This window comes from Crocuta crocuta, unplaced genomic scaffold, assembly GCF_008692635.1.
Source record: "Crocuta crocuta isolate KB4526 unplaced genomic scaffold, BGI_CrCroc_1.0 scaffold207, whole genome shotgun sequence".
In the NCBI taxonomy this organism is placed as follows: domain Eukaryota; kingdom Metazoa; phylum Chordata; class Mammalia; order Carnivora; family Hyaenidae; genus Crocuta; species Crocuta crocuta.
Window position 1 is genome coordinate 3,347,637 of NW_027531996.1, and position 17,362 is coordinate 3,364,998.

The window sequence follows — 17,362 nt, forward strand, 5'->3', positions numbered from 1 at the left end:
GCAGTTGCTCTTTTGTGTTTTGCCCTGGCCTGCCTCACACTCCCTCATCACTATCACCAGAGTTAATTCTGGAATATTTTCAACTAATTCCTCTAGGAGAATGCCAAAAGTCAAATACTTTTTTAGAGTCTGTTTTTTTAACTTACAAAAATATTGTGTAGCTTCTGGCGTGGATTTTTAACTGCTTGCTGCATAGACATTCATACCAAATAAAGTCACCTATCAAAAATGTCTTAAACTTTTGCTAGGCACTTAGGATTTATTTATTTATTTTTCCAAAATTATACATCTTTGGTCACAGTTCTGATGATTTCTTTGGCATGAACCCTAAATGGAACTGGTGGTTTAAATGTCGTGTCCATTTGAAAACTTACCATATGGACAAGTTAAATTAAAAGCCAGAAGTCTGAGGGTGTTGGTTCCCGGATAGTTTTACTCACGCTGGTTGTCATTTATCTTTCTTTGCCAGCTAATAGGAAGAAAACGTCACCTTCTTTTGTGAACTCATAACAAAGGTCATGTTACTTTTCCTCCTACTAGTCATACAGGTTTAATCACAACTCTACAAATAGATCTGGCTCATTTCAGTTTTCCACTTGACTTTCCAATGAGAGATTGTTCCACCAGAAAAGCTCTCTCTCTTAACAATTCCTCGCATCCCATCAATAACGGTTTTAAATACTTATAGGAGATTGGCAATTAATATTCTTTGTCCTTACCTTTTTCGTGCATGCTCTCTCCTCTTCAGTAAAACATTTAGTTGTTCAAGGGCAAGGTCCCAGAGAGGTGAGACCCAATTTGCTAATGGCCCGGTGTCGTTTAATAATTCATCTCCCTTCCTTTCCTTTAGGGGGTGGGAGTGCAGTGGCCAAACCTTTATTATGAAATCTAGCAGGCCTTGTGAAGTTCCAAGGGCAGATGCTGAGCCCTGGAAATCACAAGTATTGTCCCTAAATATGTCCGATTTCTGCCAACTCTTGAAACAAGGGCCCAGGGGGGCCCGGGCAGTCCCGAGTGCCTCAGGACACAACTGGAGCCCCGAGGGGTGCTGGCCCCACGACGACCCGCTGGCGGGGCCCTAGGTTTGTATGTTCAGGGCGAGGCGCCTTTCCCTCAAAGCGTTACTCTCCGAAAAAGCGACAAAAATGACCCTGCCAGCTCCGCTTTCCTTCCCACCCCTCCTTATCCGGCGGTGAGCAGGCCGAGACCCACAAACCTCCGGGGCTTCGCGTAGGTGCGCAAGCAGGGTCGCCGCCGGGCGGCGGGGCGCCGGGGGCAGAGGACGCAGCCGCCCACCCACCCGGCGGCGCTACAATAGCAAGACCACGCCCAATCCCGGAAGTCTAACGGACTCCGCACCCAGGCCCCGCTTCCAGTCGCCGGCTGGCCCCGCCCACTCCGGAAAGGTTGTCACTTCCGCCCAAGCCCTGTCCAGGCCACGCCCCCGGCCTGGTCGCCTGACACCCGGGTTCCAGGGGGATTGTTGCGTCTGAGTACTGAAGTCGGGAAAGTTTTAGCCCGGCCGGCTCTGCTGTTCCCGCTGGTCTCCCGGAAGATGACGGCGTCCTGCTCGCTGTGTCCCACAGGTCCCCGCCGCCCCGAGAGGCGCTCTTCTTTATCGAACTGCTTTGTAATACTTTTGGTGGCCCCAGTGCTACTGCTACCCATACCCTCTGGTAAGAACCTGGAGAGGGTGTGCGCTCAGGCGCTGAGCCTTAGCGGGTGTGAGAGCGGGCCCATCGGACCTAGGGCCCCAGAGCTTGCTGTGGTGGGTCGGGGGCGCCCCTGGTCGCGCTGGGGCGGGTGGGGAAGGGTGCCGAAGGTGAAGACTTGTGATGCGTTGGAGCGAGGCTTGCGGGTGATGGGGGGGGCTGGTGGTTTCCCAGGGCGGATCTGTGACCCCCGCGATAGCTTGCAGTGTGCTTCTGGGCCTGAGCCCTTGTCGACATGGAGTTCAAGGCGGCAGTTTGGTCTCCCTGCTCGGTGCGTGCAGCTGTTGCTAGGATCCGCGCTGTGCCTGTGGGGAGATTTGCCCTGTGTTTCTTGGACGGCTTATGCCTTGGGAAGAGTGGTGTGGTTTGTGCCCCGGTGTAGTTGTATCCTGAGGCACTGAGGACCCCAGGCTGGGTGTCACCGGGTGCATGCTTTACGGAAGTGACTAGGCCTATGGTGTCGAGTGTGGGGTATGGTGTCCCAAGTGTGGGGTAAGGAAGCTCGCTGCTTGGTTTACGTGGGGCCTGGGGAGCCCCTCAGTGTCAGCAAGCTTGGCTGAGAACCGCTCTGAGTGCAAAAATGCTGTGGGTCCCTGGGGCTAAGAGGGTTTGGAAAGGCCACACCTTGCTTTTGTAACAGTCTCCTTGTTGTCCAAGATCATATTGGTGTTGGTTGGCAGGCTGTTCCTTTTTCAGGTTTTTTTTTTTTCGGACTTAGAATCATCTTCCTGTTCCTATCCAATAGACATTTCCCAATTCCATTACCTAATGGCTCTTTGGCATTAATTTCCTTTTTTTTTTCATTAGGGTGGGTCATATTTGAGGGGAATTCAGAATTATTCTTTTTTATTTCATTTATTTCTTTTGAGACAGAGAGAGAGTGAGAAAGCATGTGCTCTCAGGCAGGAGAAGAGCAGAGAAGAGGGAGAGAGAATCCCAAGCAGGCTCCCCACGGTGCAGCACCATATGCAGGGCTTCAGATTCTATGTCTCCCTCTCTCTCTGCCCCTTCCCCACTCGCACTCTGAAAAATGAATAAATCTCTCTCTGAAAAATGAATAAATGTTAAAAAATAAACAAAAAAGAATGCTTATTGTATAACACTTAACATTCAAACGACAAACATTTTCAGTACTTTGGTATGTTTCGTTCTGTCTATATGTGCACCTGTGTTTCTCTGCCCAAGTGATTTCTAGGATCCTATTAGGTATACAGTATGTATGCTGCATTCTTTCCTTAATAGCATTCATTCAACAAATGTTTGCCTTGTGTGCCAGGTTCTGTGGTGGTCCTCAGGATACACTGGTGAGCAGTAACAAAACTGCCCCGTTTTCATGATCCTAATTTCACTATTGATCTGCTTGCACTCACACCAGCATAAGCAGTGACTGTTTTACTCCCCGTGAGAACCCCAGTGCCATGCACACAGCAGCAGTCAAGAAATAGTTGCTAAAATGTATTGGGAGCGGCAGACAGCAAGCACGCTACTTAATAAATATGTTCTAACCCCGGAGAGGTGCCCTGGAGGAAAGGAGCTTGGTTCTCTGACAACATTTAACAACAGGAGTCAGGGGACATTTTTCTCGTGAAACAGGCTAACTCTGCCACTGGGGCGCTTCTGCACTTGCTATTCCCTTAGACTTGAGCATCGTCTCCCGGCCCCTTGTATGTGCGGCTCCTTCTTGTCCTTCACACTCAGTTGAGATGTTACCCCCTCAGAAGGCCCCTCTCACCACCCTGTCTCAGGGTGACCCACACACTCCACCTCAAATCGCCCCTGACCGGAAGTCACTCTTGCAAAACTGTTTTCTGCTCTCCCCACTACACTGCAAAGAGCTCCTCTGTCTTGTCACACTTGTGGTTCCAGATGCCCATTTTTTGCCTCAGTATCAACACTCTTGTATAACCATTAAGTACCAGAAAACTAAATAAAATATTCAGGCGAGGCTGACGGTACAGGAGGAAGGTTCTTTGAAGAATCATGCTTAGGACGGCCTGTGTGAGGCGCCTGAGCTAAGGCAGGGGCAGCTGTCAGAGGGTCTGTGTCTCCCACTGTTTATGGAGAGTCTGCAGGGCTCACAATAGTCTTGCTGGCTGCTGGTCATCGAACAGTTCATTTCTGTGTGTGGGGAGTAGAGCGGAGAGGGGCCAGTGGTGGTAATAAGAAAACAAAAAAATTTTTAAAAAGCATCAAGGTTAGCTTAGCCTTAGAACTGAAAGTGGAAGGAGACTGTTATTTGGAGGAGAGGAAAGAGAACAAATGAAATGAATGGGGTACAACATGGAAGGGAATAAAATGTAGAAACGAAACAACGAAAATCAAGGCCAAGTTTGAGGTTCAAAGGTAAAAAATCATGGGGCACCTGGGTGGCTTAGTCACTTGAGCATTCAACTTGGGCTCAGGTCATGATCTTGAGATTCATGAGTTTGATCCCCATGTCAGGCTCTGGGCTGACAGCTTGGAGCCTGGAGCCTGCTTTGGAATTCTGTGTCTACTTCTCTTTCTCAGTTCCTACCCCACGTGCACTCTCTCTCTCTCTCTCTCTCTCTCTCTCTCTCAAAAATAGAGATTAAGAAAAATTTTTNCTCTCTGTTCCTACCCCACATACACTCTGTCTCTCTCTCTCTCTCTCTCAAAAATAGAGATTAAGAAAAAATTTTTTTAAGAAAAGGTAAAATCAGGACAGATATGAAATTAGGGAAAGTACAAATGAGACGTCATTATGTTGGGAGGGAAACACAGGACGTGAGTACACAGTTCAGTTTTGAAGCATCTCATGCTCTCAGGAGGTTTGTAGGCAGATAGCGAGCGTTGTGCCCAGAGGCCTGTCACCTCAGAGGTGGTCAGTTGCCAGCTGCACGAGATGGCAGAAGGGAACGTTTTCCAGGGTCGGGACCAGACTCATTCTTCCCCAAGAGGTCTGCTTTTTTTTTTTTTTTTTGGATAAAACCCACTGTGTCCTGTTGTGGGGGGTGTTGTTAGGTCTTTTATTTCCCTCTTACTATAGAAGCCAAGATCCATATGTGCTTACATGGTAGTTTCTTAGTTTCCTTACTCTACATATTAAAAAACCCAGAGAACAGTCCTTATGTGGTCAGTTGCTAGGGTACAGAAAGGACACTGGGAGGCAGGCGACAGAAGAAATGATGTGGCCAGATCTTTTTCCAGTGCTTGAAGCTTAAAGATGATGAGTTTCAATATCAGATGCCTGAGAGCATGGTCTTCCCCCCGGTGCTCTGTTTGGCAGCAGTGGTCCCTTGAGTGCCGTATTGTTTTGGTTCACGACTCTGAGGGACACAGTGTGCTTGGTGTTATGGCTGCATGGATGAATGGAGTCAGCCATGGGGGATGAATGGAGTAGCCATGGGAACTATTAAACACAAAAACATGTGATAGTGACTTGAGAGGTCCGTGCAGAGGACAGTCCCAGGGAAGGGGACAGGGCCCTGCCCCCCGGGGGAAGCGGAAGATGCTTGCTGAAGAAACAGTTGAGCGGACTGAGTGTAAGAAGACAAGAGTTGAGCAGGGCTTGCAGCTGAGCCAGTAGGAAGGGGGTTCAGAGCAGAGGGAACAGTGTGATCTGAGGCTCAGAGATGTGACATGGCTTAGGGCATTCACGGACTGTGGAGCCACCCGGTGCGGCAGCAGGAGCACTCAGAGGCGAGAGAGAGGCAGAGGACTAGATCACAGAGCACATCGCTGTAAAAAGCAACGTGATAGTCAGGAATGACCAGTCACCATCATTAAAAATCAGATAGGATTTAGTATCTGTCCTTTGACGGTTCCTTGAGTCCTTTTGTTTGACTTGGCACATTGCAAATCTAAACCAAGTTTACTTTAATTTCTCTAGACTCAGTAGAAGATCATTTCTTGAGGACCGTATTGTAGAGTGTGCTGGTGTAAGCGTGGGAGGGTTTCAGACGAGTGTGGTGGGAAGCAGTGTCAGTAGCAGAGCCAGGCTGCCTGGCTAAAAGGTGGTGAGATAGGTAAGGAGGCCTATTCAATAATGCTAGTAGCAATGTAGATAAGAAATGATGATGATTTGAACTCGAAGGAAAGGCAGAATAAGAGATATGGAACAGGCATTTCCGTTTTGAAGACCATCTGTATTTAACTCAAAAACAAAAAAAATCCAAGTAATCTAGTTAAAAGTAGAAGGCATGAATGGACATTTCTACAAGAAGATAGACAATGGCCAAGAGACACATGAAAAGGTGCTCAACATCACCAGTCATTAGGGAAATGCAAATCAAAATCACAATGAGATATCACCTCATACTTCTCAGAATGACCAATATCAAAAACACAAAGTTGTGGATAAAAAGTCCTCCTCGTCCACTACCGGTGGGAATTCAAACTGGTGCAGCCACTGTGGAAAACATACAGAGAACATTAAAAATAGAATTACTATATGATCCAGTAACTCCACTACTCGGTATTTACCCTAAGAATGTGAAAACACTAATTTGATGAGATACATGCACCCCTATGTTTATTGCAGCATTACTTACAATAGTCTAAATAGGAAGCAACCCAAGGATGGGTTGATAGGATGAATGGATAAAGAAGGGGTGATATATTTACGCAATAGAACATTACTTAGTCACGAAAAGAATGGAATCTTGCCATTTGCAGCAAGAGGGTATAATGCTAAGTGAAATAAGTCAGTGAGAGAAAGACAAATACTCTATGATTTCACTCATTTATTGAATTTAAGAAACAAAACAAATGAACAAAGAAAAAAGAGATAAACTAAGAAACAGACTCTTAAATATTGAGAAGAAACGTGGTTATTAGCGAGTAGGCGGTTGGGAGATAAACAAAATAGGTGAAAGGGATAAAGAGTACGTTTATCGTGATGATCACTGAGTAATGTATATTGCACACCTGAAAACAAATAACACTCCTTGAAATTGAATTTGAAAAATTTAAAACCCATCTATTTTGTTTGCTGGGCATGTATAAGTATGAAAAGAATCAAGAGACCACACTTTGGCTTCAAAATATTATTGGAGATAGCGTGACATTTCCAAGTGGAACGTGTGGGTAGGCCATTGAATATATACATTTGGCACCCTGGCTTGAGGTTGAGAATGGGGACCAGGATGTGGGAGGCAGCTCTTCTCAGCAATAATAAGGTCATGGGAGTATACATACCCACCCTGAGGGGTCTGCAGAATGAAGTAACAAGAATTCCTAGAGCAAGCCATGAGGAATATCACATTATCCAATCAAGCAGAGAGGGAAGGGTAGCCAGAAGGTTAAAAAAAAAAAAAAAAAAAAAAAAATCAGTGTTCTGAGCAAGAGAAGAAACTTTATTGCAAAACAGTGTAATATTGGCCTCAATTATTATAATGTATAAAGCCTGCAAACTAAGTTGTAAGCTTTGCACATTTTTGAAAGCGTGTTTTATAATTATACATGTTAGGAGGTAGAAATACTTCAAATTAGTTGAATGGATAAACCATCCAATGGACATTTCTTTTTCCATACAGATCACTGTATGTGGAACTCATATTTGGAATTCTAAAGTCCTTATCTGCTTTCAAGATAGTTACTGAAATGGAATGCAGAAAACAAGGAATACTGCATAATTTAATCATAGGAATGCTGTTATTTGATTTATTTCTTGATGGTTCCAGGATTTCTAATGACGTTATGTATCTGTATCTAGAATGGAGTTGTGTTAGCATTTCTAGCTTTTTCCCCTCCATTGTAAAATGACTCAGGGTATTCATTTTACTGGAAATGTAATGTTATTAATAAAATTCAACTGTTTTAATCCTCTTTTTAATGCTCTGATTGCTATGACTTTGTGTTTTTTGCTTTTGTTCTGATTTGGGCCATTGATTAAAGGACATTCACATATCTTGGCCAACATAGTGGAAATGTGGAAAACATATTGCTAGTAGGTGGATTTGAGGACATGATATAAAGGAAATGTTGGACAGTGTTTATAGATATAATTTTACAATTGATATGGTGTGAAAGGAGAGTAATATTTCACTTGAGTAGAGTTCTCTTGACCAGTCTCTTAATCTGAGGTAAGACCGAGATCCAGGGAGTAAGAAGGAAAAGTATCCTCAGGCATCAAAGTAGATCTGTCTCCTTTTTCTTAGATCCTCACCCTTATAGGAGAGGCCTCTGTGTCCTTTTAGCCCTTAAGCACTTTACTGAATATGTCCCGTCATATTATTTTACATAATTGTTCTGACAGATCTGTTTGGTTTTCAAGCTCATGGTTAATTGAAAGGGAAGAAGAATTGCCAAGGTAGAAATGGCACTATTCTAGGGAGGAAAAAAAAAAAACACCTCCCCTCGTCCCCTAAAAAATCTAAAAGCATAGCAGTATCGTAGCACTCCTGAACATGTGTATTGGATCAATAGCCCAGACAGCTACATTCAGGGAGCTTCTGAAGGAATGTGTGATCCATTGATCAGTGGAGGAAGATGAAATTATACAAAAGCAACATTTTTTTCACATACTACTATTCAGACTAGTCAATTTTGAGTAGCGCCTGGCTGGCTCAGTCAGAAGGGCCTGTGACTCTTGATCTTGGGGTCATGAGTTTGAGCCCCACATTAAGTGTAGAGATTTCATAAATAAATAAACTTAAAAAAAAGTAATTCAGAATAGTAAATTTTGATATTTAAATGGAATCCATTCACTTATAAAATGCTCAGTTCACTAATATGAAACAAGAAATGAAGTCTTGTGTTTTGAAAGACTTTAGTGCATATTTATTTTGACCTACGAAATTACATAATGCTTATTTAATAATCGCTTGTTACTTTAGCATTTCTTGAGCACTCACCACTGAGTGCAGTAATAGAAAAAGAAGACATATGATCCCTGACCTGTAGGAATTTGCCTTCTGAGAGAAGACTAAGTCTGAAGTGGCAAGTTATTATTAGTTTGTTTCAGGCTGTGGAAGAGCATTCAGAGCTACATATACTATAGAAAGCCTTCTTAAAGGAAGGATGAGTTTTGGTGGGTTTTTTTTTTTTTTTAAGTTTATTTTATTTCTGACAGAGACAGCGTGAGCTGGGGAGGGGCAGAGAGAGAGAGAGAGGAAGAGAGAGAATCCCAAGCAGGCTCAGGGCCTAATCTCACAAAACCGTGAGATCATGACCTGAGCTGAAACCAAGAGCCCGACCCTTAACTAACTGAGCTACCCAGGCACCGTGAGGACAGGTGGGTTTTGAAATGAATTTAGAAAAAGATGGGGAAGGATGCTTGTTTACATATATCATTAGGGTGAAACCAGTAATTTTGTTTCTTCAACTTATTGTTGAAAGAAAATTTATCCTATTCTCCAACAAATCAAAACCTAGTAGGATATTATTTTTATTTAAAATGAGCAAGGCACATCCTCTACTACCTACTCTCACAACTGGGTAAAGGAATAGAAGAATCATTTAAAATCTTGGATTTTTAAAATTTATTCTGTATTACCTTCCTGCTGGGAGACCACAGTCCCTGGTTGGTAAAAGAGAGACAATACTTCATTTTCATGTTCTCATTCTCTTATTCCTAGATGCCTGTGATGCTCCGAATTACACCTCTATGAGGCCAACTGATCTTAAAAATACTTATAATCCTGGGGAAACAGTACAATTTCAGTGTCGCCTAGGATACAAGCGTATTACACCTTTTCTTCCCATGTCTTCTGTTTGTCACGCTAATAACACATGGACACCTCTCCAGGAGGCTTGTACAAGTAAGTGTACAGATTTTTTTTTTTATTGCTGTAGAGATTTCACACATTTGAGATTGCATATTCCACTAATGCATGATTATTTTTTCATGTGAATGTAGGTTTTCGATAGCAATGTAGTTTTTCAGTCTTTGAAAAAATCCTCACGGACTCTTTTTCTTGGCAGTTGGTTACCTGGCTAAATGTGAATCTTAAGTTTGGCCTTATAATAGTCAAAAATAGAAAATAGTCTCATGAATTCAGATGAGCAATGCAGAATTTTTGTTTCATTTTGAAATTTGACATGAAACAACAAATTTGAAAATTTTCTTTTAGAAAAATCATGTACACATCCAGGAGATCCCATAAATGGCATTGTAATCAGCATCAATGGAAGTTTTCTCTTGGGATCACAGATTGAATATGCTTGTAATGAGGGGTAAGTAAGTTGTTCCTTGGAGGAAATAATATAAATATTTCTAATTCCATTTTTGTTTTGCTTCTCTTCTTAAGCATTCCCATAAAGTTGATTGCATTTTCTTCCCATGTAACAAGTTGTACTTACCGCCTAACAAGGCTTGGGCTTTTTATGGAAACTTGAAAGGATGTGTAATTAGTAGGAAGAAATTTAAATTGAAGGAAAGCAAAATTCTATAATATTTACCATATTTACTATGAGCCTCTTGTGGGCATTAACAATGCTGACTTCATTTTTTACAAGTGCACCCTATTTAAAATGACCAAGTCTCAGTTGAAGTTGCACTTACAGAAATGCGAGACCAAATTGCCAACTGAAGATATTCTTGTATTGAGACCAGAATTCACCGGATTAACTCAATGTTGATCAACGTCTATTTGTTAGAATTTTGTGATTGTTAGAAATGTTAAGTATCTCAAAAAAAGGTATGGAACACTTAAGAATAACAGCTTTTGAGGTGTCTGGGTGGCTCATTCAGTTAAGCATTCAACTTCAGCTCAGGTCATGATCTAAAGGCTTATGAGTTCAAGCCCCACATCAGGCTCTGTGCTGACAGCTCAGAGCCTGGAGCCTGCTTTGGATTCTGTGTCTCCCTCTCTTTCTGCCCCTCCCCCACTCACACTCTGTCTCTCTCTCTCCTTCAAAAATAAATAAACATAAAAATATTTTTTAAAAAAAGAGTAACAGCCTTTGTTCTATAAGGGTTCCTTTAATAGTATATATTGGGGATAGTGGCATTTACGAAAAATGTTCACTTAGAAGGTAATACAATATGGAAATGGGGGCGCCTGGGTGGCTTAGTCGGTTAAGCGTCTGACTTTCNTGATGTTTTTATATTGACCTTTATCCTGCTACTTTGCTGAATTTATTTATTTATTTATTAGTGCTACTAACACTTGTTTTGCTCAGGTGGAATCTTTAGGGTTTTCTATAGATACGATCACATCATCTGCAAACAGATAATTTTACTTCTTCCTTTCCAGTTTTTTCTTGCCTAATTGCTGTGTCTAGAACTTCCAGTACTATGTTGATTAGAAATGGTAAAAACAAGCATCCTTGACTTGTTCTTGATCATAAAGGAAAAGTTTTCAGCTTTTCGCCAGTGAGTATAATATTTGCTGTGGGCTTTTCATGAATGGCTTTTATTATCTTAAGATAGTTTTCTTGTCTTCCTAGTTCATTGAGTATGTTTACCATGAAAGAGTGTTGAATGTTGTCAAATGCTTTTTCTGCATCAGTTGAGATATGTGGTTTTTGTCCATTCTGCTGTTGTGGCATATGACATTGATCATTTTTCACATGTTGAGCCATCCCTGCATCCAGGAATAAACTTTGCTTGTTAATGGTGTATAATATGCTGCTGAATTTCATTTTTTAGTATGTTTTGATGATTTTTTTGCATCATGGTTCATAAAGAGGTATTGGTCTGTAGCTTTATTTCCTTGTGGTGTCTTTTGGTATCATGTTGATGCTGATTTCATCGAATGAATTGGGAAGATTTCCCTCCTCTTAAATTTTTTGGAAAAGTTTGAGAAGAATAGGTATTAGTTCTTTAAATGTTTGGTAGAATTCACCCATGAAACCATCAGGTCTGGGGTTTTACTTTATTGGGAGAATTTCTCTTACTGATTCAATCTCATTACTAGTTATAAGTGAGTAAGTAGTCATATTTTCTGTTTCTTCATGGCTTAGTTTTGGTAGCCTTTGTATTTCTAGGAATTTGTTCATTTTATTAGGTTATCCAACTTTTTGGTGCAAAATTGTTAAAAGTACTCTCTTATTGTATTTTGTATTTATGTAGAATTGAGAGTAATGTTCCCACTTTCATTTCTGATTTCAATAAATTGAGTCATCTCTTTTTCTTAGTCCATCTAACTAAGGTTTGTGAATTCAGTTGATCTTTACAAAGAACCAACTTTTGGCTTTTCTCCTCTATTTTATTTATTTCCTCTCTAATCTTTAGTACTTACTGCCTTCTGCTAGCTTTGGGTTTAGTTTGAGAGAGTGAAAGAGTGTGAATGCGGGAGGGTCAGAGAAGGAGAGAGAGTGTCCTAAGCAGGGTATGTGCTCTTAGCATGTAGTCCAGCACAGTCTGATCCCACAAGCTGTGAGATCATGACCTGACCCAAAATCAAGAATCATATGCTCAACTGAGTCATTCAGGTCCCCCTGGATCATGTGTTTTTTACATTCAGCTCATTGCTGTCTTTTGATTGGAGAATTTAATCCATTTACATTTAAAGTAATTACTGGCAAGGAGCCGCTCCTGAAATTGTGCTATTTTTTTCTATTTGCCTTAGACATTTTTTGTCCCTCATTTCCTGTATTGCTGTCTTATTTTTTGTTTAGTTGATTTTTGTAGTGAAATGTTTAAATTCCTCTCTCATTTCCTTTTGTGTATCTTCTGTAGCTATTTGTTTATAGTTACCATGGGGACTGCAGTTAACATCCTACACTCATAGCATTCCAGTTTGAATTTATACCAGGTTAACTTCAGTAAGTTACAAAAACTGCTTATTTAAAGCTTTATCCCTACCTCTTTTGGTTGTTGATGTCATACTGATCTCTACACTAATAATTGTAATACTAGCTTCTGCATTAATAATTTATTTTCTTCTAAAAGATTGGTGTCTTAAATCATATAGAAAACAAAAATTTTATTTACAAACTATTGTTACAATAATACTAGCTTTTAATATTGCCCAGGTATTTATCTTTATTGAGATCTTTATCCATATAGTTTCAAGTTACTTTTTAGTGTCCATTCATTTCACCTTGTAGACTCTCTTAGACATTTCCTGAAAGTGAAATCTGTTGGTCACAAACTCACTGAGATTTTCTTTCTGGGGAAGTCTTAATTTCTTCCTAATTTTTGAAGGACAGTTTTACTGGAAAGCGGAATTTTGGTTGCCAGTTCTTTTTCTTTCAGCCCTTTGAGATTTCAGTCCATCCACTGTCTTCTGGCCTCATAAGTCCTGATGTGAAATCTGTTGATAATCTTATTTAGGATCCTTCATAGGCAATGATTCACTTCTCTCTCCCAGCTTTCAAGATTCTTGTCTTTGTCTTTTGAAAGCTTCTTATGTTTCCTAGTGTGGGTCTCTTTGCATTCATCTTACTTGGAGTTTGTTGAGCATTTTAGATATTTATATTCCCAACTTTCATCAAAATTGGAAAGTTTCCAGCCATTATTTCTTCAGATAGTCTTTGTGCCCATTCTATCTTCTTCTGATTGTCTTACAGTATATATGTTGTCTAGCATACTGGTCTTGCAAAAGTACCTCTGGTTGTTTACTTTTCTTCAATCTTTTCTCTTTCTGCTCCTCTGACTCCATAGTTNTACAAAAACTGCTTATTTAAAGCTTTATCCCTACCTCTTTTGGTTGTTGATGTCATACTGATCTCTACACTAATAATTGTAATACTAGCTTCTGCATTAATAATTTATTTTCTTCTAAAAGATTGGTGTCTTAAATCATATAGAAAACAAAAATTTTATTTACAAACTATTGTTACAATAATACTAGCTTTTAATATTGCCCAGGTATTTATCTTTATTGAGATCTTTATCCATATAGTTTCAAGTTACTTTTTAGTGTCCATTCATTTCACCTTGTAGACTCTCTTAGACATTTCCTGAAAGTGAAATCTGTTGGTCACAAACTCACTGAGATTTTCTTTCTGGGGAAGTCTTAATTTCTTCCTAATTTTTGAAGGACAGTTTTACTGGAAAGCGGAATTTTGGTTGCCAGTTCTTTTTCTTTCAGCCCTTTGAGATTTCAGTCCATCCACTGTCTTCTGGCCTCATAAGTCCTGATGTGAAATCTGTTGATAATCTTATTTAGGATCCTTCATAGGCAATGATTCACTTCTCTCTCCCAGCTTTCAAGATTCTTGTCTTTGTCTTTTGAAAGCTTCTTATGTTTCCTAGTGTGGGTCTCTTTGCATTCATCTTACTTGGAGTTTGTTGAGCATTTTAGATATTTATATTCCCAACTTTCATCAAAATTGGAAAGTTTCCAGCCATTATTTCTTCAGATAGTCTTTGTGCCCATTCTATCTTCTTCTGATTGTCTTACAGTATATATATGTTGGCTAGCATACTGGTCTTGCAAAAGTACCTCTGGTTGTTTACTTTTCTTCAATCTTTTCTCTTTCTGCTCCTCTGACTCCATAGTTTTCATTGCCCTCTCTTCACTAATTCTTCCTTCTGCATGCTCAGATCTGTATTTAAGTCCCTAGTGAATTTTTCCTTGTAGTTATTATACTTTTCAACTCCTGAATTTCATTTTGGTTTTGTTTTAGGTTTTCTGTCTCCAGTAGATGTTTCCATTGTGTTCACACGTTGTTTTCTTGACTTTCTACATTTCTTCCTTTAATTCACTGAGCATCTTTGAGACCGTTATTTTAAAGTCTTTGTCTAGCTGTTAATTTCTGTTAACTTCTGTTTTCCTTTAAACAGACTTTCCTCTTTCTTTGTATACCTTGTCCTTTTTGTTGAACTGTACATTTGGATCTACTAATACGCTAAGTCCGGAAATCAGATTCTACCCTCTTCCTTTTATGTTATTCTTGTAGGTTGTCTCCATGCTGAGGATCAGCCTGACATGTAAACTGAAGGGCTTTTCTGCAAGCTCAAATCTGTATATAAGTTGCTCGTGAATTTTTCATTGTAGTTATTATACTTTTCAACTCCTGAATTTCATTTTGGTTTTGTTTTAGGTTTTCTCTGGGCATGCACAATCACTTTTACTTTTTCCCACATATGCAGTTGTTCTTCAGTGTTCTAGTCTTTAATGTCTGGCTCCTGATGGGAAAAATGAAAAGTGAAATGAGAAGCACAGGGCCCTGGATGTTTAATCCCCTAGAAGTCACTTCAGGCAGGTGGAAGGGGGCTTACAAGGGTTAGGGGCTGGTGTGACAACAGTAACTGCCTATCTCACTGCTTCTCTGTGATCAGAAGCAGAATTCGGTGATAAGAGCACAGATCCCTGCTCTTTGGAGGACAGAGCCCTTTTTGCCCACCCTGGATCCCTCAGGCTGCTTCTAAGCTGCTGCAAGAACACATGCACAGCTGCCTGCCAGGGCTGGGGGCTGGGTACCTAACACTGTGCTAAGATGAAATTGACTGGCATCAGTGCAGTTTACCTGTCCAAGTCTTTCCTGTGAAGTTGTAAGCAGACTTCCTAGTTCCAAAATCTTTACATCACATGGATCCTAAGAAGTTGTCCTCTAGATCCAGGGACAGATTCCCAGTGCTTACCACTTTGCCATTGTTCCAGAATAATCTAATACATTATAACAGAGAATCAGTGATTGAGCCTTGGGGGAAACTTCAGCTGGAAGCATTTACAGGCAGTTTCGCTGTCTATTTTTTAACCTGGTCAAGTGAAACTATTGGAGCCTGCTGTCACTTCAGGCATACCTCAGAGATTGAGGTTTGGTTCCAGACTACCTCAATAAAGCAAGTATTTCAAAAAAGTGAGTGAAATTAATTATTTGGTTTTCTAGTGCATATAAAAGTTAGGTTTGCAATGTAATACAGTCTATTAAATGTGCAATAGCATTATATAAAAAACAAAACAAAAAAATGTACATACATTAATTTAAAGACAGTTTTATCTACATAGAGACAGAAAGTGAGTCAACGCTGTTGGAAAAATGTGCTGATTGACTTGCATGTTTCAGGGTTGCCACAGACCTTCAATTTGTTAAAAAAAAAATACAGTATCTACCATGTGCCCTAAAAATTGCAGTAAAACGAGGTATGCCTATAGTTATTTAGAGATAGCTTGTTAAGCGCTAAAAATTTAAGACATATTCTCTTCTCCGAGAAGTAGCCTTATTGAGAAACAAAATACAAAAAGATGTCAAAGCAAAGTAGTAGATGAATAGTACCAAAATAAATACCATGATTCATGATCATTACAATGAGAGTTTAGGAGATGAGAGTACTGTGAATTTAAATCATCAGAGAAGATAATGAGTAGGCATATTCCTGGGCTCCTCCTTCTTAGGAAGATACTGTAGGGGACACCTCGGTGGCTCAGTCTGTTGAGCAGCCAGCTTTTGGTTTCGGCTTTGATCCCGTGGCCCGTGGGATATAGCCCCACATCGGGCTCTGCACTGTCAGCGAGCTTCTCTCTCGCTCTCTTTCTGCCCCTCCCCCACCTCAAAATAAATAAGCATTTATAAAAACAGATACTCTGATCTAAACATTAATAAGAACTAAAACTCACCTCACACTTGCTGTGTGCCAGATGGCAACTCATCTAGCCCTCAAAACAGCTCCAGGATATATATGCTGTTATCCTCTTTGCCCAGATGAGGAAGCTGAGCAAGAGACACATTCAGGGACTTGCCTGAGCTCAGAAAGAAAGTGAGCCACGGAGCTGGGACTCAGATCCGGCCAGGCAAGCTCTGGGGCCTCATCTCTCTACTGAGAAGAATGACAGGAGCATAGAAATGAATGTGTAATGTGATTGCTGGAGATAGCAAAGAGGCCAGCCTGACACCTAGGTATGACAGATGTGTTAGGAAATCTTTGCTCTAGGTCCATGTATATTTCAGTGCAGAAATCCTTTATTTGGTTAAATTGCAGCTATGGTTAACATTCTCATTATATGTCACTTAAGGAACTTCTCCCTCAAGCTACATTAGTGTAGAAAAACAACCATGTAAAATGTTTTTTTATTGTCATATACATCTTGTTAACTGCTGAAGAATCCAGTAACTTTTTTCTTTTCTAGTTATCGATTACTTGGACCAAAAGTTCTTTATTGTGACATTTCTCCTATTGACAGTAATGTACTGACTTGGAGTGACAATGCCCCCATATGTAATAGTAAGTATATTCTTTCTTTAGCATTTAGAGGATTAGTCCTTAAAATTTTGCTGTTGGGATCCTTTTTCGCGTTTAGATTAATAAAAACCACAAAGAGCTTTTCCTATGTGGGTTATGTCTATTGATATTCATTATGTTGGAATTAAAAGTGAGAAGTTTTAAAAATAACTATTAATTCACGTTTAAGAACTGTAAGCTCGATGCATGTTAATATATGCCACAATTTGTTTTAATGTTTATTTATTTGTGAGAGACAGAGCATGAGCAGGGGAAAGGCAGAGAAAGAAGACACAGAATCTGAAGGCAGCCTCCAGGCTCTGAGCTGTCAGCACAGAGCCCGTTACCGGGCTCAAACCCACAAACAGCGAGATCATGACCTGAGTGGAAGTCAGACACTTAACTGACTAAGCCACCCAGGTGCCCCCACAAATGTTTTAAAAAGCAGAATTTTCGGGGCGCCTGGGTGGCTTAGTTAACTAAGTGTACAACTTCGGCTTAGGTCATATCTTATGGCTCATGAGTTCGAGCCTTGCGCTGGGCTCTGTGCTGACAGCTCAGAGCCTGGAGCCTACTTCAGATTCTGTGTCCCTTTCTCTCTGCCACCCCCCACCCCCACCCGCTTGTGCTCTGT

The 17,362-nt window shown here is 40.7% G+C and overlaps 1 protein-coding gene and 1 long non-coding RNA gene across 2 annotated transcripts in view; one reads left to right on the forward strand and one right to left on the reverse strand.

Annotated features, from left to right (window-relative positions):
• The window catches only part of LOC144240750 (uncharacterized), a 28,529-nt gene extending 27,163 nt beyond the window's left edge, over positions 1-1,366 (reverse strand). The window contains exon 1 of the long non-coding RNA XR_013337837.1: positions 720-1,366. This is a non-coding gene — a long non-coding RNA (uncharacterized LOC144240750). The remainder of the gene's footprint in view (positions 1-719) is intronic.
• Positions 1,367-1,453: 87 nt separating this feature from the next.
• Positions 1,454-17,362, forward strand: part of LOC144240748 (membrane cofactor protein-like) — a 34,801-nt gene continuing 18,892 nt past the window's right edge. The window contains exons 1-4 of the mRNA XM_077775161.1: positions 1,454-1,676; positions 9,251-9,433; positions 9,746-9,848; positions 16,637-16,731. Of these exons, the coding sequence (XP_077631287.1) occupies positions 1,556-1,676; positions 9,251-9,433; positions 9,746-9,848; positions 16,637-16,731 (502 nt within the window). The 5' untranslated portion in view covers positions 1,454-1,555. The remainder of the gene's footprint in view (positions 1,677-9,250; positions 9,434-9,745; positions 9,849-16,636; positions 16,732-17,362) is intronic.